This window comes from Astyanax mexicanus, chromosome 16 (assembly GCF_023375975.1).
Source record: "Astyanax mexicanus isolate ESR-SI-001 chromosome 16, AstMex3_surface, whole genome shotgun sequence".
In the NCBI taxonomy this organism is placed as follows: Eukaryota; Metazoa; Chordata; class Actinopteri; order Characiformes; family Acestrorhamphidae; genus Astyanax; species Astyanax mexicanus.
Genome location: NC_064423.1, coordinates 9,867,742 through 9,889,766, shown reverse-complemented (window position 1 = coordinate 9,889,766; position 22,025 = coordinate 9,867,742). Strand labels below are relative to the sequence as shown.

Genomic DNA, 22,025 nt, shown 5'->3' with positions numbered 1-22,025 from the left:
GCGGCTTTAGTGAAGATCAGAGGTCAGAGCTTTGGTGATCTGCTGAAGTCCTGGTTGAGCTCCTCACAGCGTGACTCCGGATTCAGGAGCTCTGAGGGCAGGAGCAGAGAACGGGGCGCAATCTTAAATATCTCACTCAGACACTGTCTATCACTATCTTTTCTCACTATCTATCGCTCAACTTTTCTTTTTTTCCCCAGCTCCGTTTTCTCTCTCTCTTCTTTTTTTCTCCTTATTTTTCTCTTCAGCTGCTGAATTACAGTAGCCGTGCAGTACAGCAGAAAAGCATGAAAGCCGGTAATTTGGCATGCAGGAAATTAACTTGGCCGTAACCTAAATGTTTCCGACTTCCCACGAGGCGTCACAAGTTCTACACATGTGGAAAACACACTCTCGGCTGTTTTTGTTATGGGTGTGAAAAACTAACCGTGCACATGTGAAGGTGTGACTCTATGGACTAAAGAAGCTTACAGTTCCATTAAAAACCCATTCAATTCATCTCGTCCCCCAGACAAGCCCAAAATCGGTCCTGAGTGTGAAATTGGTTCGTTCGTTCAACACAAGAGATAAAACTCCCTAAAACTCTAGATACGAGGTGCAAAAAAACTTCAAGAGCAGTAACTATAGCCCTTTTAAATATATTCATACTGTAGCTTGAAGGGTCATTTTAATGCACACTGAACTTTTGAAAAGGAAGCAAAAAGTGTTAAAATTGTTGGCGTATCTCTTTTTACAGTCTATTTCAACACAAATTAATAATTTCACAGAGTTTGGCACTGGGTTCCTGCAGTCAGAGCCTGGTGACGTATTAGTAGTTGTATTTAGCGATGTAGTTCTGAAGGTAGTTCTTCAGATGTTGTGCTGGGTTCTTTTGTGACCTCCTGGATGAGTTGTCCATGCCCTTTTGGAATAATTTCGGTCAAGGCTTATCAGTGTCCCATGTTTTCTCCATTTGTAAATAATAGCTCTCACTGTGGTTCTAAAAGCTTTAGAAATGACTAGAATGTATCCTTTCCAGAAAAGCTAGCAATAAATCATATCCATGAATTTAGTTAAGTTTTCCAAATGTAATGTATCCTTTCCAGACTGATGATGATCAATGATTTTGTTTTGTCATCTGTTGTTGAATTTCTTCAGATTATTGCATAATGTATTGCTCTTTGAGATCTTTTATCTGCTTCATGTTGTCAGACAGGTTCTATTTAAGTGATTTCTTGATTCTACAGGTCTCTTAGTAATCAGGCCTGGTTGTGGTTAGTAGTGAAATTCAACTCAGCTTTCCAAGAATTGTGATTAAATTTTATTTTAATAATTTTTTAATAATTTAAATGCTTGTCTGTCAGTTTTACAGCTTTACAGCTTTAAGAGTTGGCCACTCAGCAGCCTCTGTTATTATATCACGTTAGATTTATTAAAGTTTGGACACACCTTCTCTTTTTCAATGCGTTTTCTTTATTTTCATGACTATTTACACTGTAGATTCTCACTGAAGGCATCAAAACTATGAATGAACACGTGGAGTTAAATACTTAACAAAAAAAGGTGACATAACTGAAAACATATTTTATATTCTAGTTTCTTCAGAATAGCCACCCTTTGCTCTGATTACTGCTTTGCACATTCTTGGCATCATTCTCTCAATGAGCTTCAAGAGGTGGCCACCTGAAATGGTTTTCCAGCAGTCTTGAAGGAAGGAGTTGCCAGAGGTGTTTATTAGCACTTGTTGCTCCTTTGCCTTCTTCACTCTGTGCTCCAGCTAGCAACTAGTACTTTAAATGACATGTGATTCCAAATTTCTGAACGTGTGTGTGTGTGTGTGTGTATTCACTAGCCAGCTGGCAATAACCTCCCATGTTACAACACTTATTGGTGACTCATACTCCACTAATTTTTTTGTGCTTGTCTTTTTTCTTGGCTTCCATTTCTCTCCACCTGTTCAAAATTCATATCCACCCATCCTCTTCACCATATCCACTCTGCTCCAGACTGTTTATCAGTAAAGCTTACGCTGGGAGTAAATAAAAAATAATAATTGTATGCGGGACGCAGTGTGGCAGATCCCGAGTAAAAAAAAAAAAAAAAAAAAAAAAAAAAAAAAAAGATACCACAGCCAAAAACACTTGAACTGCTCCAGATGTTGTTCCTCTCCCACAACCCCCCCCCCCCCCCCCACCCACCCACCCCCCTCTGCTCACAATGGGACGGAAAGATTTTTATTTTTGTAATAATTTAAATGCTTGTCGGTCAGCTTTACAGCTTTATGAATTGGCCACTCAGCAGCCTCTGCTATTATATCACGTTAGATTTATTGGTGTTCAATTGCTGTGCCTTTGTTTATCTTAATAGCTAGCAATAAATCATATTCCATGAATTTAGTTTCGTTTTCCATATGACATTTCTGTACAATTCTTTCCTGTATGGCTACATGGAATGGAAGCACTTTCATATCTCATGCGCACAAATCTGTAATAACCGCACAAATCCTCAATTATGTCAGCAGAGCTTTATTAATAATAATAAAAAAAACATCCCTGGTGATTTAATATGATAAGCTTCCCAAACATCATAGTAACGAAACCGAACCCTAAATCAACTCCTGTGAATACCAGCACTGGACTTTATATTAAAAAGCTCCACAAAGCTATTTTAGGATATATGTGTGTGAGAGAGAGAGAGAGAGAGAGAGAGAAAGAGAGAGAGAGAGAGAAAGAGAGAGAAAGAGAGAGAGAGAGAGAGAGAGAGAGAGAGAGAAAGAGAAAGAGAAAGAGAAAGAGAAAGAGAGAGCGCTAAGCCATCTAATCCTAACTGTTGTTCTGTGTTTTTTATGAACATTGGAAACAAAGATCTGCACTTTCATTATAGGCCTCTTTAAATTACTCTTAAAATATTGTGTTTCTTCAGACAGATAAGATTTTAGACAGCAGATGAGTCACAGAAATCCTGGCCTGTGTTCTGCTGGGAAATAGACGGCTTTATCCATATCTGTGTGCAGTAACAGCTGTGGGTGACTGCAGTTAGGGTGACAGAAAGGCTGTATCAGAGGACACGATATGGCGGGAAAAGCCACATCCGATAATGCTGTTTAATATCCCATTCCCACAATTCTAAATATATTATATATATATTATATATTTTTTTCTAGACTTAGAAGTAGTTTGGCATGTAAGTGCACTGTAGACCTCTACCTCAGTCTACCTGATTCTTGCTTGCTCTGGTTTACTCTTTCTTACTGTACTTCACTTTTCTTATTCTACTGGCAGGCACCAGACGACTATTCATTATGCAGTAAACCATTTTTCTAAATTGATTTGAAGAACAATTAGAGAATTATAATTATGGCTCCTATCGCTTAAAACAATTCAGTACTGATACCAATACGATACTTTAATTTCTTACCGATACCCAAGCAATACGTTTTTCAATACATTTTTTTAAACTGTTACCAAAAAATACAGAAAGCAATAATTATTCTCACACTCTCACACAATGTATTTATTTACCAGCCAACACAAGTAATCTCATTCTCATACTTTCACTAGAGAAAGTTCCATGTTTCTGGATCTTGTTGAAATGAAATGATCGATGCATTTTTTTTTTTTTTTTGAGGAGTTCTTTTTAAGTAATAACATTTAGATTGGCAAAATATATAATATAAATCATATTTATATAAGTGGTGTCAACCCCTAAAAATGAATTATAATAACTTTTTTAAATGCTGATATTTTCCCTTATGTTTGAGAGGGGACTGTAATAATAGTGTAGTCTCTCGCGAATGAGCGAGAGACAGTGCAAGTGAGCAAGAGAGAGCACAAGTGAGTTAGAGCCAACAAGAGACGGCACAAGTGAGTTAGAGACAGCAAGAGACGGCACAAGTGAGTTAGAGACAGCAAGAGATTGTGCGAGTCTGCGAGATACAGCATGCGTGAGCCAAAGACAGCGCGAGAGACAGTACGAGACAGCACAAATGAGTTACTGACATCAAGAGATTGCGTGAGTGTGCGAGATACAGCGTGCGTGAGCCAAAAACAGCGCGAGAGACAGTAAGAGACAGCACAAATGAGTTAGAGACAGCAAGAGATTGCGCGAGTGTGCGAGATACAGCATGCGTGAGCCAAAAACAGCGCGAGAGACAGCACAAATGAGTTAGAGACAGCAAGAGCTGCTAGCATGCTAACCGGCCACACCGATGCACACCCATTCACAACAGCGCAAACATTCTCAAACACACCCACAGGACAAACGTGGGGCGACACAAGTGACTTGTCAACAGATCTGGCCTCAAATGTTGCAGCTGGGCCTGTAGATTCTGCGTACTTTAGGTTGCTCAAGCTGACATCCTAGCTGCTCCCTTGACCCGGCAGACCAATAAAGAAGTTCACCCTGGTTGAGATATTCACATATTCACACATGTCGCTGCAGAATGTCTTGAACATATAACTAAACTGTACATAGAGCCTTTATATCACTACTAGGAGTAACTATGAACTGTCGAATGCGATGCCTCCCCTGATCCTCACAGCAGCAGTTGGCGTAATGTGTTTAATCAGTTAAAGGTCTTGTTCCATTGTTTTTTATTCATTTTAAAATGTCTAGTTGTGGTCTCTAGTATGAATGAATGCCATGTGAGCCGTTAAAAAAAAAAAAAAAAAAGTGCTCAGGTGTTTATATTAAGCCCTGCTTTAGATCACTGGATTAGTGGGCTCTGAGGAAAGACAGGAGTTGTGCTGCCTTTCCAAACCGTGCTTCCCTACTGTATATGGACTGTATATGTACATGGGGATCGCAGACAATGTGCTGTCATGGTTCAGATCGTACCTCACTGGGCGCTCGTTCAAGGTGTCGTGGCAAGGACAGCTGTCCTCAGCCCGCTCCTTATCCACTGGGGTTCCCCAAGGTTCGGTACTGGGACCCCTTCTCTTCTCCATATACACCACCTCTCTTGGTCAGGTTATCCGCTCACACGGATTTTCCTACCATTGCTTTGCTGATGACACCCAGCTATACCTGTCGTTCTCACCTGAAGATCACTCAATCTCTGCACGGATATCGCAGTGTCTCTCTGACATATCCTCATGGATGAAGGAGCATCACCTTCAATTAAATCTCTCAAAGACTGAACTTCTGGTTATACCAGCAAAACCATCTTTTCAACACAACTTCTCTATAAGTATCGACTCTCTCTCTCTCAAAGGTTGCTAGGAACCTGGGTGTTCTGGTTGATGACCAACTCTCCTTCATGCACCATGTGGCCTCAGTTGCTCGGTCCTGCCGCTTTGCGCTCTACAACATCCGAAAAATTAGACCGTTCTTGACGCAACAGGCCACCCAACTCCTGGTGCAAGCGGTCGTCATCTCACGCCTCGACTACTGCAATGCCCTGCTAACTGGCCTCCCGGCCTGTGTAGTAAAACCACTCCAGATGATCCAGAACGCAGCAGCACGTCTGGTCTTCAACCAGCCAAAACGGGCACATGTCACCCCGCTGCTCATTGAGCTCCATTGGCTACCAGTTGATGCTCGCATCAAATTCAAAGCTCTTACAATCGCCTACAAGGTGATGACAGAACAGGCTCCTTCCTACCTGCACTCGCTCCTGAAGGCTTACGCTACCTCCCGGCCGCTGCGCTCCTCCAATGAACGTCGCCTCGCTTTGCCAAACATTCACACAAAGCAATCCAGACTGTTCTCATACAGAGTTCCCCAATGGTGGAACAAACTACCCTCCACTACCAGATCAGGAGAATCTCTCGCTATCTTTAAGAGACTCCTGAAGACAGAGCTCTTCAAAGAGCACTTACTCTCTTAACACCTCTAACACACTAACTACTTCTAACCTCATTTCCTTCTTCCCTCCTTCACTCCTCTATCCTATTATTCCCCTTTGACCTCCTTTTATCCCTATCCAAAGTTGTTTTTACCTTTAAACTTATTTTACATTGTACTTGACTATTGTAAGTCGCTTTGGACAAAAGCGTCTGCCAAATGTAATGTAATGTAATGTAATGTAATGTATATTTAAGGTCTCGGTAAAATGTGGAATCAACCGGAGATCCAATTTAAACCTATAGTTACTACTTACACAAGCTTCTTCTTAGCTAACGAGACAGTGTCTACTCTGCTGCAGCCCGGCTTTAGCTCTGCCTGTGGGTGGTCCCGACTCAAGAAAGGTGTGGCCATGAACTCACTGGTTGACATAGACACCTAACGTCTCTCTGATCAACTCGTATTTCTGAGGATTTTCTTTTACTATCTACTGCAGACAGTGGATGTTTGAGGAACAGTTTCATGTGCAGCATCCATATACAATTCAGAGAAACCTATAGTATTTCACAAAAAACAAGAAGAAGTGGATTTTAGCCGAAGGAGACCTTTAAAGGAGGTAACATTGAGGGGAAATGGCACTAAAGGAAACTGCTTTGGGTCACTGAGAGAGCAGACTCCACTCGACACTAGCCGGTCCAGTTCAAAGCCTCGTAACCGCAGGTCAGCTTTAGGAAAATTACTTACTGCTCCTTTTTTCTGCAGCGGACCTTTCTGCAGGCCCTCCTCCGTAATGCTTTTAGTGCAGTTTGGAGCCAATAGGAGGATTTGAGCACAGCTGGAGAGTAACTGTATACCTGCTCATTAAGAGCAGGATACAAAAGCTGACCCCATCAGAGCTACAGTGCAGCACCTGGCTGTAACCAGGTCATTAAGAGCACTTCAGCTACTGTGGGAGTTAGGAGTCCCTCGAGTCACGTCAGGAAACCAGCTGCTGCTGATTTGCTCTTTTGGGGTCACAGGCTGTATATACAAAAAATTAGCAGCTTTGTGGATATACATATATACTATAATACTTTCAAAAAGCTTTAGACCCTTTTAAATTTATTTACATTTTATGTTGTGGCCTTGTGCTAAAATAAAGTTTTTTTGCCCCATCAATCTGTACTCAGTTGCCACATAAAAAAAGTAAAAAGAATATTTTAGTTTTTTTAGTATTTTATTTTGATTTATTTGTTGCAAAATGGCTTTCACTGTCTCTTCCTGTCCTACTGTATTTTTATTTTTATTTCTTTGCAAAATGGCACTGTCTCTTACTGTCTTTAACATTTTTTGTAAAAAGCTTTTGTTGTAAAAAATCTTTCACAGAGAAATCATGTTTTTAAATATGAAAAGTTTGGGCACCCCTATTAATCTTAATCATTTTTAGTTCTAAATATTTGGGTGTTTGCAACAGCCATTTCAGTTTTATATATCTAATAACTGATGGACACAGTAATATTTCAGGATTGAAATGAAATATGGGCACCCTGATCATTTTATTGATTTGAATACTCCTAACTACTTTTTACTAACTTACTGAAGCACAAAATTGGTTTGGTAACCTCATTGAGCTTTGAACTTCATTGCCAGGTGTATCCAATCATGAGAAATGGTATTTCAGGTAGTTAATATTTCAATCCTGAAATATTACTGTGTCCATCAGTTATTAGATATATCAAACTGAAATGGCTGTTGCAAACACCCAAATATTTAGAACAAAAAATGATTAAGATTAATAGGGGTGCCCAAACTTTTTCATATGACTGTATTTATACGTTTCACAAATGTTGAATTCAATTCAAATAAATGCTGCCATGGCAAAAGTATGGAATGTATGTAAGTGTTACTTCAGGACATGTTTAATTGGAAATTATCTGGCGAAGTGGCAGGCCAATGAAGAGGTGCATTCTGGCAGAAATATTTGTGGGGGATTGGCTTTTACAGAAATAAATTATTTTTTAAAAAAAGCTAATATTGAATTATTCTGCCATTATCATGAAGTCAGTGGCATCAAATTATCTTAAAATGTTAAGAATATTGTTTATCGCAATTATTTCTGGGACAAAAATAGTTACCGTTGAACTGAAGTGCTTGAGGCTTTAGCAGTTGGCTGCTGTAATGGCTTTTAGCTGTGAAAATGTGAAAATTAAAAAGCGATTAGGACCCATCAGTGACATGCCAAAATCTTGCATGTTCATTTTTGTTGACATAATATGATAATGTGATGTGAATCTGCATGTGCTCTATGTGATTATTACTGTATTTTAGGAAGATTTGACTAATATACAATATATGCTCCAAAATGACATGAATTTTTTTTTTTTCGTATTGACTGTATTTAAAACTTTAAAAAGAAGGTATTTTTCTACTTGTTTAAAGTTGCTGGGGTTTTTTTTAAGACACAAGATTTTATAGTGATTTTATAGTATTTTTTTTTTTTGTTCTGAGATATGATTTGCTTTGATTTTATTTGTGTCGTAAACAACAAGGGATGTTTAGAGTGTGTTTCAGTAACGGATTGAGTTAAAGAAACAATATTTCTGCAGTTAAACTGGATTTTCTCGTCATGTTGCCCCCAAAGGAACCCAGACTCCCACCTGAACACCTGCAGTTTTATTTTATATTTATGCTTTATTTTGTTTGATGTGGCATTGTGCTCACAAACCAAATTCAATTTGCAATTTGGATGGTTTTGGGAAGCAAGAGTGCTTTAGGCAGGCCAGGTGTGTGTGTGTTTGTGTGTATGTGTGTGATTGAGTGTGTGTGTGTGTGTAATTGTTTGTTTGTGTCCTTATCCCCTCTCATTCTTACAGACACAATGCTGAAGCACCTGCAGTCCATGGACGCTTCCAGAAGCTTCTCGGAGTTCCGGCAGGAGGCCAGCATGCTGCACACACTGCAGCACCCGTGTATCGTGGCCCTGGTGGGCATCAGCATCCACCCCCTCTGCTTCGCCCTGGAGCTGGCACCGCTCGGCAGCCTCAACACTGTTCTGGAGGAGCGCAGCAAAGGTGAGACAAATACATCAAAGAACCTGGGTTACAAACTGTACTGTTCCTATTGGAATGAATAAGCTAGAAATGTTAACATATATATAAAATGCAGTATTAATACACATGAGACAACATGGGGTTTTATAGCACCTGCCTAGCAACCAACTGAGATACCTTTAAACAAAATTAGGCAGAGGCATACATTTGGGCACCCCAACAGAAAAATGACATCAATATTTAATAGATCCTCCTTTTACAGAAATAACAGCCTCTAAACGCTTCCTATAGCTTCCAATGAGAATCTGGCTTCTGGTTGAAGTTATTTTAGATCATTATTCTTTACAAAACATCTCCAGCCCAGTCAGGTTTGATTTAGGTTTCTGATCATAAACAGCCTGCTTTTAATCACACCACAGATTTTCAATAATATTCAGGTCTGGGGTCTGAGATGATCATTCCAGAATGTTGTACTTGTTCCTCTGCATGAATGATTTAGTAGATTTTGAGCAGAGTTTAGTGTTTAGGGTCGTTGTCTTGTTGAAGTATCCAGCCCCGGCGCAACTTTAACTTCAACTTTTTTCACTGATTCTTGAACATTATTCTCAATTTTAATCAATGTTTAATATTGATTAGAATCCATAAGACTCTCAACTTTAATAAGATTCCCAGTACCTGCACTGATCACACAGCCCCACAGCATGATGAACCACCACCAGATTTTACTGTGGGGAGCAGTAAAGTGTTTGTCTTGGAATCCTGTGTTCTTTTTCCTCCATGCATAAATAACTGCCTCCAAATAACTTAATTTTAGTTTCATCAGTCCACAGAACCTTATTTCAAAATGAAGCTGGCTTGTTCAAATGTGCTTTAGCTTTAGCATATCTCAAGCGACTCTGTTTGTGGCGTGCGCTCAGAAAAGGCTTCTTCTGCATTTCTCTCCCATACAGCCTCTCCTTGTGTAAAGTGCACTGAATAGTGAAAAGTTGAACGATGCACAGTGACTCCATCTGCAGCAAGATGATGTTGTAGCTGGTCTTTGGAGCTGATCTGTGGGTTGACTATGACTGTTCTCACCATCCTTCTCCTCTGCTTATCTGTGATTTTTCTTGTTCTGCCACTTCGGGTCTTAACTAGAACTGTGCCTGTGGTACTTCCATTTCCTCACTATGTTCCTCCCAGTGGAAACTGCAGCGGAAATCTCTGAGATCTCTTCAGTTTTTTTATTCTTCCTCTAAACCATGATGTTGAACAGTCTTTGTGTTCAGGTCATTTAAGAGTTCAGAGAATATGCAAAGTGGAGAAAAACAAGCAATTGGTCACCTTAACCCTTTCTCATAATTGGATTCACCTGTGTAAGTGTAGGTCAAGGGTCAATGAGCTTAACAAACTAATTTTTGTTACAATAATTAGTGCTAAAGGTACTCAAATCAATAGAACGACAAGGGTGCCCACATTTATTCATCCAATGATTTGTAAAGTTAAAATCATGAAAATGATCAGGGCTTCCCAAACTTTTTCATATCACTGTATTGTTGAGAATTTCAGGTTAGGTTTGCTTTATAGGGAATTTGAGTTGATGCTCTTGTTGCGTTATTTACTCCATCACTGTATTGAAACAGTAGCTCAGTGTGAACAGAAAAAGACACGCTTTTTACAGTTTTCTCACTGTGTTTTTTTACTCAGTAGAGAGAAACGAGACAATTACTGCAGTCCAAAGACTAGTGTTGACAGTTTCTAAGAAAGGCTGTCGGACAGTGTTTTTAATGGTCATTTTGTGACCATTATCTGTTATTACTGTCATTCACTGAACATTCTGTGCTGTCTGTCTGTCCGTCCGTCCACAGGCTCTCAGTTCCTGCCGCTGGGCCACATGCTGACCTTTAAAGCGGCCTATCAGATAGCGGCCGGACTGGCCTATCTGCACAGGAAGAACATTATCTTCTGTGACCTGAAGTCCGACAACATCCTGGTGTGGTCGCTGGAGGTGGAGGACTCGCTGAACATCAAGCTGTCTGACTACGGCATCTCGCGCCAGTCCTTCCACGAGGGAGCTCTGGGAGTGGAGGGAACGCCGGGATACCAGGCCCCTGAGATCCGCCCAGGCATCGTCTACGATGAGAAGGTACATGTGTCTCATTAAGGCCAGTTCAGATTGGATGATTTTTGTTATGATAATGTTGAAGAGAACTACACAAAATCTTACCATACAGTTCTGCAAAAAAATAAGAGACCTCTGGAATATAATCAAGAAGAAGATGGATGATCACAAGCCATCAAAGCAAGCTGAACTACTTGAAATTGTGCACTAGGAGCGGCATAAAGTTATCCAAAAGCTGTGTGTAAGAATGGTGGAGGAGAACATGCCAAGATGCATGAAAACTATAATTAAAAAACAGGGTTATTCCACCAAATATTGTTTTCTGAACTCTTAAAACTTGTTTTCTTTGCATTATTTGACGTCTGAAAGCTCTGAATATTTTTTGTTATTTTAGCCATTTCTCATTTTCTGCTAATAAATGCTGTAAATGACAATATTTTCACAATATACCACATAACATATATCTATAAATATGAAAATCTGAGAATAGGGCTGATGCTATAACATTCACAGAAGCCGGCACAAGTCTATGAGCCAGCCTCAGCTGACCTGAAGCGGATAAGCTGTGCTGCTAACTGTTTTTCTGAGCTTGATTACTCACTGAGTTGATGACAGAAATAAGTCCATTAATAGGCTCAGTCTTTACACTGCCTTCTTTTGTGTGTTTAGTCTAGTAATTGCAGTCACCGCTGGAAAGAGGTCTAGAGGAAATACTGCAATATGATATATCTATATAAAATATTATTTCTAATAAATTATTTGTTTTTTTACCATTTAAATTAAATATGTTCAGTTCTCTAAGAGCACTGATACACAGTTCTTACAATTCCAAATCTGTTCTATTAGCAGTTCTTTCCCTCTGTACTATACTGAAACAGCTGGGCAGCTGAGGGCTGATCCAGACTCCTAGAGGCTTGACTCATCTGGGCCAAGATTGCACTTCACTATGAAACAGTAGCTGACCTAATTATCTTCATTGCCACGACTCCGCCCACTCAGAATGGGATGATGTTTTTTTTTATATAGGCTCACGTTAGTGTCTGTAATTGAAAACGACGTGGTGGAGAAAGTTACAAGCCTGCAGTGAGTTCTGTAGGGCCTAGTCATTTTTGCCATTTGGGAAGTCTATTTTTTCCTCCCCTCGAGGTTCTTTTAAGGATCCTTTAATACCAGACTGTGGTTCTGTTTATAGTATCATTGCTCATGCTCTAGATTACCAGCTTACATGTCTCACACTCCCTCAAATGTGCCAGTTTAACATCAGATTACTCGGTAATGGCTTCTTTTTAATGATGTTCTAGTTATATTATATCGTGCTATCACAACGTGTTCCCGTTTTCCACTCCTGACAGACTGTTCCGGTAACTGAGACATAGTCTGGGGTTCCTCAGATTTATATGAGTGACCATAAGGAGCAGACTTCATGTCTGCATGCTCCGTTTCCTCTGGCCCACATGCTAAGTGTATACACTTAGAGGACTATTCCTGTTATAAAGTGGGTGTATTTTTCTATACTGTGTGTGTATGTGTGTGTAGGGCTGTGCCTGTGTGTATGAGTAACAAAGTGACAAAGACTACCCCATCAAAATAAATGACGTGTGTACATACTAGGGGCGCCACGATTCTCTAAATACGATTTTATTTCCGATTTTAGGGTCACGATTCGATTCAATTCTCGATTTTCTTTTTCTTTTTCTTTTTTTTTACAGCAAAGAGGTCTATGCCAGTTTTAGATTAGTCTATGGCCATTCATTGGTTTGATTCATCAAATTTACAATATCTTATTTCAAAAGGTGGGCTTGATATAAGTAAAGCAAAGTGATACAAATGATCTGTAATACACCACATTAGGCACTATGGTCAAATTGAAATAATTTAATTAAGATGTAATGCCATCTAGTGGATTTTTTTTTTGGTAGCAGCAGTGTGCACTATTAAAACAGCAATGTGCAACATAACAAAATAAATAATAAAAAAATACAGGAACAGTCATGTACAAAATAATAGAACAGTTAGAGCCTTAACAAACTGAACTCTATCCTACTATAACAGTTAAACATGAAAAATAAGACTTAAAGACTTTTTCGGTCCCTGAGAATGACACGTTTTTTTCTTTAATAAAGATATATTATTAACTTTATCTGAGAGAAAGATGCTCCTTAAGGTACCAAAACTATTAACATATTTGAGACTAAACAAAACAACTGTTATTTTTATTAAAAAAAAAAGACTATTTTTCATGAATTAGTTTTTGTTTACTTAGCTTAGCTTTAGAGCTTAACACTTCTAAATTAGAAGGACATCTTGTCAAAATCCCTGTTTCTTACTAAAATAGACCAAAGAATAGGCATTCTTAGAAAGTGCGCCTTATAATCTGGTGCACCTTATAGTGCAAAAGATATAGTTTTTTAATTCTTCTTTGGAAATGAATACCAAAGTCCTCCAAACTATGAAGTAAAACGTGTGGAATTATTATTATTATTATCACAAAAAAGTGTTAAATAAACCAGAATGTGTTTAATATTTTAGATTTTTCAAAGTCGCACCTCTTGTTTAGATGACGGTTTTGTACAATTTGGCTGGATTTTTTCAGTCAGCTTTATGAGTTCGAGTCACCTGGAATGATCAGCTTTCAGTTAACAGCTGTGCTGAACTCGTCAAGAGTTAATTACTTGAATTTCTTGTCTCTTAATGTGTTTGAGAGCATCAGTTATAAAGTTGTGAAGAGGTAGAGTTACAGGTATACAGTGAATAGTGAATATTTGAGTAACGCTCTAATCCATACTATGACGAGAACTACTTAAGTAAAGAATTAAAGAAAAAAATACTTTAAGTAATGAGTCAGTCAAAAAAAATTCAAGAACTTTAAAAGTGCAGTCGCAAAGATCATCAAAAATGTTATGATGAAACTGGCTCTCATTAGGAGCTCAGAGATGGCAGCCTCAGAAACGGCAAGTTAACAGCACTTCAGATAAGAGCACCTAAATGCTTCTTTACAGAGTATTTTGGTTTGTTTAACACGATTAATTTACTACATGATTCCTTATGTGTTCCTTCATAGTCTGGATCATTTCAGTATTCATTCACAACATAGAAAAATAAAGTGTATTTCTTATTATTTCTTTCTTAATATGGGCTTTTACTAAATTTACAAAAAAAAATTGCATACTTCCTTAAATACCTTTATGAATTTCAAGTTATTATAAAGTTTATTCTCTTTGTTTATCAATTAATCAATCAACCTTTATTTTGACTCTGAATTACATTGAGGGCAACCCTCATTTTCAGGGATTGACATGACAATGAAAATAATAACAAAATTTTATCATTTTAAAATAACAGTAAATAAAAGATGAAATTGAATTAGAAGAAAAAATAAAACTTGGTTTAATTTATTAGAAATTAAGATCAAAAGAAGAAAAGATTAACACAACAGAAAACAGTTACAATTATGCTAAGATTAACATTTACATAATACAGTTAAAAATACAAATAAATAAATTAATAAAAAATACTAAAAAACAATAATAGTAATAATATATAAAAAAATCAAAATAGATTAAAAAGCTATAGTAGTAAACTATTAAAAAAGAAAGAAAGAAAAAAAGAAAATAAAGAACTAAGAGAAGAACTAAAATATAAAATAAAAGTAAAGAATAAATAAGATTTAGTAAAACAGGTACAGGCTGTATTAGCACTGTATTAAAATGCTTTATTCCAGCATGCATGTGTTCTACTGCTGGGTCACTTCAGTGCTGTGCTGTGGCTGCACTGCTCTAATGAATGCAGCTGACAGGGAATCTGATCCCGCCGTTTCCCGAGGGAGCTTTCACAGCCAGCAGCCTTTTTACCCAGGCTTTAAATTTCCCTCAGCCTGTCAGTTCTCTGCTATAGCCCTCAAAGAAAAGTTATAGATCCAGTTAAGCTGCGGTGTCAATAAAGCCAGCTCACCTCTTTTAACTCTGCTCCAGATCACACGCTAGAAAAGCTCTGCTCCGGGGTCAGATGATCCAAATATTTCCACATCAATACAATATCAGTATAATTATATTTTAAATTATTAAATAAATTGAAATTGCATAAAATGTATTTAAGGATATTTAATACAGGTACACATGATGTAGACAATGAAAAAAAGCTATTAATGCATCAGTTCATTGGTTATGAAGTTTATATAAATTATATGAATTTTATTTACAGTTTCACTTTTTTTTTTTCACACAGTTTTACATTGATTTTTTTCACATTTTGTCACCATACAACCACAAACTTGAATGTATTGTGTAAAGATTTTAAGTGATAGACTACCACAAAATAGCACATAATTATAAAATAGAACAAAAATGATGCAATGTTTTCAAAAATGTAATTAATTAAATATCTGAAAAGTGTGACATGCATATGTATTCAGCCCCTTCATATTGATAAGAAGAGTCACCATTTGCTTTATTTACCGCTGCAATTACAGCTTAATTAGGGCTAATAAAGTGTGATATCTTGTCATGCAGTTATGTCTCAGGTGGTAAATGGTATGGTTCAACACTGGCTCTTGCCAACATCTTGCATTCAGCTACTTGTAATTGCACTCCGTGCTGACACAGACTGCATGTCTAGATCCTGTAGAGAAGTGCTGTAAAAATAAGGATTCTCTGGAGCAGATAAACATCAATATATTGGCAACATGATTAATGCAATCCATGGGCTAGAGGGGTATAAAGCCCCCAGCATTGATCTCTGAAGCAGTGGAGAACTGTGTTCTCTGGAATGATATAGTGTATATGTACAGTACAGGGAGGGAGTGTATTTTATGCCTTATATGAGAGTGAACTGGAGGCCCATAGAAGCCTGTGAATCTTCTTCAGCTCTTCCTGAATATTTCACATACTTCCCAAGTGAAGTCACGCTACTGTACCTCTAACAGTGTTCGGAAATGACGGCTCGTTTTTCCCTGTTCCAGAAACAGCTGTTATGTTTAAAAAATAAATGACGCTCGTCTGCAGTCAAAACACTCAGCCTTTAACATCCATTCACACACCTGACCTCACTGTGAGAGCGCTGAGCTGCTCCTCTTCTCTTACACAACACACACCAGCAGTAAAGCTGAGGAATGTGATGCAGAAGAGGCTCCATATCAGCTCTCTCTCTCTCTCTCTCTCTCTCTCTCTCTCCCTTTCTTACTCTTTCTCTCTCCCTCTATCCCTTGCTCTCTCTTGCTCTCCCCTCCCTCTCTCCCCATTTCTTCCCATCACTCTTTCCCTCTCTCGCTCTCTCTCTTTCTCTCTACCGCTATCCCTCACTCTCTCTATTGCCCTCTCTCTCCCTTTTTTCCCCATCTGTCTCCCTCTCTCTCCTTTTCTTTCCATCTCTCTCTCTCCCTCTCTCTCTTTCTCTCTTCCTCTCTACCTCTATCCCTCACTCACTCTATTGCCCTCTCACTCCCTCTCTCCCCCTTTCTTCCCATCACTCTTTCCCTCTCTCTTTTTCTCTCTTTCTCTCTACCGCTATCCCTCACTCTCTTGTCCTCTCTCTCCCTTTCTTCCCATCACTCTTTCCCTCTCTCTCTCTTTCTCTTTTCCTCTCTACCTCTATCCCTCACTCACTCTCTTGTCCTCTCTCTCCCTCTCTCTCCCTTTTCCCCCCTCTCTGTCTCCCTCTCTCTCCCTTTCTTTCCATCTCTCTCTCCCTCTCTCTCTTTCTCTCTACCTCTATCCTTCACTCACTCTCTTGCCCTCTCTCTCCCTCCCTCTCTCACTCTCTTTCTTCCCATCAGTTTCTCCCTCTCTCTCTCTTTCTCTCTTCCTTTCTACCGCTATCCCTCACTCACTCTATTGCTCTCTCTCTCTCTCTCTCTCTCTCTCTCTTTCCCTTTCTTCCATCACTCTTTCCCTCTCTCTCTCTTTCTCTCTTCCTCTCTACCTCTATCCCTCACTCACTCTCTTGCCCTCTCTCTCCTTTTCTTCCCATCTCTGTCTCCCTCTCTCTCTTTATTTCTCTCTTACTCTCTACCTATATCCTTCACTCACTCTCTTGCCCTCTCTCTCCCTTTCTTCCCATCACTCTTTCCCTCTCTCTCTTTTTCTCTTCCTCTCTACCTCTATCCCTCACTCACTCTCTTGCCCTCTCCCTCCCTCTATCTCCCTTTCTTCCCATCTGTCTCTCCCTCTCTCTCTTTCTCTCTGACTCTCTACCGCTATCCCTCACTTACTCTCTTGCCCTGTCTCCCCCTTTCTTCCCATCTCTCTTTCCCTCTCTCTTTCTCTAATCCTCTCTTCCTCTCTACCTCTATCCCTCACTCTTCTCTCTTGCCCTCTCACTCCCTATCTCCTTTTGTTCCCATCTCTCTCTTCCTCTCTACCTCTATCCCTCACTCTCTCTCTTGCCCTCTCCCTCCCTCTCTCCCCGTTTCTTCCCATCACTCTTTCTCCCTCTCTCTCTTTCTCTCTTCCTCTCTACCTCTATCCATCATTCACTCTTTTGCCCTCTCCCTCCCTCTCTCCCCCTTTCTTCTCATCTCTCTTTCCCTCTCTCTTTCTCTAATCCCCTCTTTCTCTCTTCCTCTATCCCTCACTCACTCTTTTGCCCTCTCTCTCCCTTTCTTCCCATCCCTCTTTCCCTCTCTCTCTCTGTATGTCTTCTCTCTTCCCCCTCTCTTATTTGCTCTTGCTCTCTCTCTCACTATCCCTTTTTACTAACTGTCTCTCACTCTCTCCTTCTTTCACCCTTTTAATCTTTTGCCTTCCCTCTCTCTGTCTCTCACTGTCAGTCTGTCTCTTATCTCCCTCTCTCTTTCTCTTCCTTTTTTGTCTCTCTCTCTTACTGTCTCTCTCACCCTTCCTTTTTTACACACTCTCTCTCCCCCTCTATCCCTTGCTCTCTCTTGCCCTGTCCCTCCCTCGCTCCCCTTTTCTTCACTCTTTCTTTCTCTGTCTGATTGTCTGTCTCTCTCTCATTCTCTTCCTTTCTTTCTCTCTTTCTCCCTCTATCCCTCTCTCACTCTTGCCCTGTCCCTCCCTCTCTTCCCCTTTTCTACCCATCACACTCTCTCTCTCTCTCTCTCTCTCTCTCTCTCTCTCTCTCTTCCATTCTTCCCATCACTCTTTCTCTCTTCATCTCTCTTCTCTTTTCCCCCTTTCTCTCTCTCCCTCCCAGTTTTTTCTTACTGTCTCTCTCCCTTTCTCACTCACTTTCCCTCTATCCTTCGCTCTATCTTGCTGACCTCTCTGCCCTTTTCTTCCCCTCTCTCGCTCTCTCTCTCTCTCTCTTTATTGAAACATATGAGCTGCCTAGAAACCACTAAGCAACATCGTGACAGCTGTCAGAAATACCATAACAACCACCTGGGATACCATAGCAGCAAAGACCTATGAACAACATAGCAACCACTTCCCATATTACACCAAGCAACACCATAGCGTTGAGCTGGCAGCAACATAGAAACCACCTGGAATACCGTGGCAACCACCAAGCAATCACTTACGAATACTACAGCAATCACTTATAAATACCCTAGTGACATTATAGTAAACCACCTGCAATATCATAAAACCATTTTACCTGCTGAACCTTTCTGAATTTCTCTCTCTCTCTCTCTCTCTCTCTCTCTCTCAGGTGGACATGTTCTCGTACGGGATGGTCCTGTACGAGCTGTTATCTGGTCGCAGGCCGGTGTTGGGTCATCACCAGCTGCAGATTGCTAAGAAGCTCTCTAAAGGAGTGCGGCCGGTGCTGGGGAGCCCGGAGGACGTGCAGTTCCACTGCCTGCAGGCTCTGATGCAGGAGTGCTGGGACACCAAACCAGAGAAGGTACAGTATATGACTGAGATGGGAGTAGCAATTCGATTTACACACTGACATCTCCTTCACAAGATTGAAAAAACTCAATCATATTTGCTTGTATAAATTGTGAAATTTTAGAAGCTACATGTTCACAGCGTGTAAATTCACTATAAGGTTTGCTACAAATTGACTCAACTAAAGTTCTTCAATTCGTCTTTTGGATTTGATTGTTGTATGTCATACAAAATCTCAGTTTTGCCACAGACTTTAACTAAACTAAAGGCTTCCTCAAACGCTTCTATACCACTGAAAAGCCACAAAAAAATCTTTTTTCATAGAATTGCCTGAATATTCACTAGAGATGAACATTTTATACTCGAACCTTTTTGCAGGTTTATTTTCAAAGAAAGTCATTCGATGTTACATCCTTATCAATGTCCCAACAAACATACTAACCAATCACAATACATTTACCACAGCACTGCAGTTCTAATCATATATTTACTTCAGCAGTGCTATGTTATTCACCTGTTAGCTAGCTAGCTATCTCGGTAGTTAAATTCTTGTCAGAAATTTACCTCAGTAGTGCTAATCATGTTACATGTGAGTGTAGGGCTGAACGATTAATTGCATTTGCGATAATCTCGCGATATTTTAAAACGCGATTCTCTAACCGCACTGGCTGCGATTTGACTGGTCACGTGACTTGGGAGCGAGCCAAGCCGAGGACAAGCGGAGCATACCCGAGCAGAAGGCAGGGAGGTGGAGAAGTGAAGCCAACACAGCGCACTTTAGGGCGTTTTCACACTAGCACTATTTGGTCCGGTTAAAATGAACTCTGGTCCGTTTGTAACTTTTGTGCGGTTCGATTGAGCAGGTGTAAAACAGTAATCGCACTGGGGTGCGGATCAAAAGAACCGGACCGAGACCAGCTAGAGGAGGTGGTCTCGGTCCAGTACCAAACGAACTCTGGAGCGGTTCGCTTTGGTGAGAACGTAATCCGGTCTCGATCGGATCCAGCTATTAAATATAAGCCATTTATTTGAGCTAAACTGCTAAAAAAGCAAGCATAGTTTAAACTAATATATTAGCTAGATAACGCTAATTACCACAGCTGTGAACATCAACACTGTGTCCATGCACGCGCTGCATTCACTGCTCTGTTTATTATGTATAAATCTGCGCTGCATTCTCTGCTCACAGCCGCGTGACTCTGTTTATTATGTATAAATCTGCGCTGTGTTTGAAAGTGCAGCGTTTCAGCGTTCAGTGTTAAAGCACAGATATTTGCGCTGGAACACAAAATCTTCTCGCTGTATTTACTTTTTTCGTATATTTATATTTAATGTACTCCCGTGTCAGACAGCTCTGACCAATCAGAGGACACAGGCTGCACGCGTGGTTTATTGATGCGCATTTTGGTGCGTTTACATTTATGCCTGTGGGAAACCAGACCGAACAGAGCGAGAAAACGCTCCAAGTAAACGAACTCATTAGAAACGAACTACAGGTGTGAACACGCCCTTGTTGCACAATGGCTTCAGGCTCGAAGGAACACATCAGTTGTGTAGAATTACTTTGGCTTTAAAAAAGAAGATGCTGCTCAACGTCAGGTACTGTGCTAAACGTGCCTTGCTACTGTTGCTACGACGCGAGGTAACACTACAAACCTTTTTCAGCATTTAAAAAAACACCACAAAGCCTCGTGTGGTATTTGCAAGGCTAAAATGCCAACGACCAGTGCTGCATCTTCAAATACAGAAAATAACGAGTTGGTTAAAGCAGATTCTCTTTATGTTTTTTGCACTTTAATTTTTCATGATGTTACTAGCTGGAGAGCAGTAAGTTAAATTTTGTTTATCTATTGTTTTTCCTAATAAAAAAAAAATGGTGAAAAGGAAAAGCTATTTATCTATTTATTTTTCTATAAAAAACAAATTATGAAAAGGAAAAGCATAGATTTGTTTGCTTTATTGTTATCTGTGCTTTAAATAAATCTGACATTGTTTATTATTAAACAGATTGATTTATTGCTTCTGTTGTTGAAAAATACTTGAGAAGACAAAAAAAAATCGCATTTTAAATCGCAATTTATAGATAAAAAATTGCAATTAGATTATTTTCCAAAATCGTTCAGCCCTATGTGAGTGAAATATACTCAGAGAAAAGCATTTCGTCTATACATAAACAATCAAATGCTAAGGCCAGGTAAGTTAGGTAACTCTATTTACTATCCAAGCTCTGTACAGCTCGTATTGTTCAGCTGCTAACCAGTATGCCAGACAGTATGCCCTTTTGTTTATGGTAACTTGAGTGAGTATCTGTTGGTAGGACAGCAAACAATGCAATATAAGGCGAATATTCCAGCGGTGTTTCCAGAATGTTTAGAAAGAGTGTCAAAAATGGATTACCAAAACCAATATCGCTTTGGACATGTCCAGAACATGTGTAATCTGTCACATGTAGGGTCCACATTTGGTTTAATTTTAAACAATCTCACTTTACAATATTGAAGACGGTGTACTACCTTAAATTGCACCATAGAGTTTTGTTGACAGATAGAGGACCGATGCGCACTCTGAAGGATTTTCTACCACATTTCTTCCACAAGTCTTCTTCCCAACTTCTTTTCAGAGTATTCAGAGTAGTCCGATTATTTATAGTGAGAAGTTCATTATAGCCCACGAGTATTTTGCTTGGAATCTGTCCCAAATTTGAGAACAGCATCTGGGGTGTGTATAAATGTAGTTCATAAAGGATGAAGCTTGGAGAAACATCTCTACAGCGCAGAGCAGATAAAAGAAGCTGTAGAGGCAGAATTACATGAATTAATGCAGAAATCTGGTGTAGCATTCATGTATTTTAACTGACTATAACTTTTGCACATAAATGCTGTAAGTGACAGTATTTTGGCCGTGTGTGTGTGTGTGTGTGTGCGCAGCGTCCCCTGGCCATGCTGCTCCTGAGGCAGATGCAGAATCCCTCATTCCCGTGTCTGAGATACCTGCTTCCCTGCCAGCAGCAGAGCCAGCTCTTCCTCTCGGCCCTGCAGGGCCACAGCGCCGTCTTCTGGGATGGAGATAAGGATGACAGGTGTGTGAGGGGGAGTGTAAACACAGAGCGGCTCTATGTTCTTTCCTTTTCTTACTCACTTCTTCAGCTGTTTATTTCATCTGCAGGTTTGTGTTTATCTTCCTGTGCGTTTACACAAGCAGCCATTTACTGACTTCTCCTACAGGAGTGCAGGTGCTTCACCTTAACAGCAGTTAATTACTCTCAAACATGCTGACATTTACCAGTCTGCTGTTTACTGTTCTAATCTAAAACTCTCTGAAGCATTTTACTCCCACACAGTC

General features: G+C 39.7%; 1 protein-coding gene across 2 annotated transcripts in view; it reads left to right on the top strand.

Annotated features, from left to right (window-relative positions):
• Positions 1-22,025, top strand: part of lrrk1 (leucine-rich repeat kinase 1) — a 150,066-nt gene that overhangs the window by 95,564 nt on the left and 32,477 nt on the right. For both annotated transcript variants that reach the window (XM_049465458.1, XM_049465459.1), the window contains 4 exons: positions 8,616-8,813; positions 10,640-10,917; positions 18,502-18,696; positions 21,611-21,762. In XM_049465458.1, the coding sequence (XP_049321415.1) occupies positions 8,616-8,813; positions 10,640-10,917; positions 18,502-18,696; positions 21,611-21,762 (823 nt within the window). The remainder of the gene's footprint in view (positions 1-8,615; positions 8,814-10,639; positions 10,918-18,501; positions 18,697-21,610; positions 21,763-22,025) is intronic.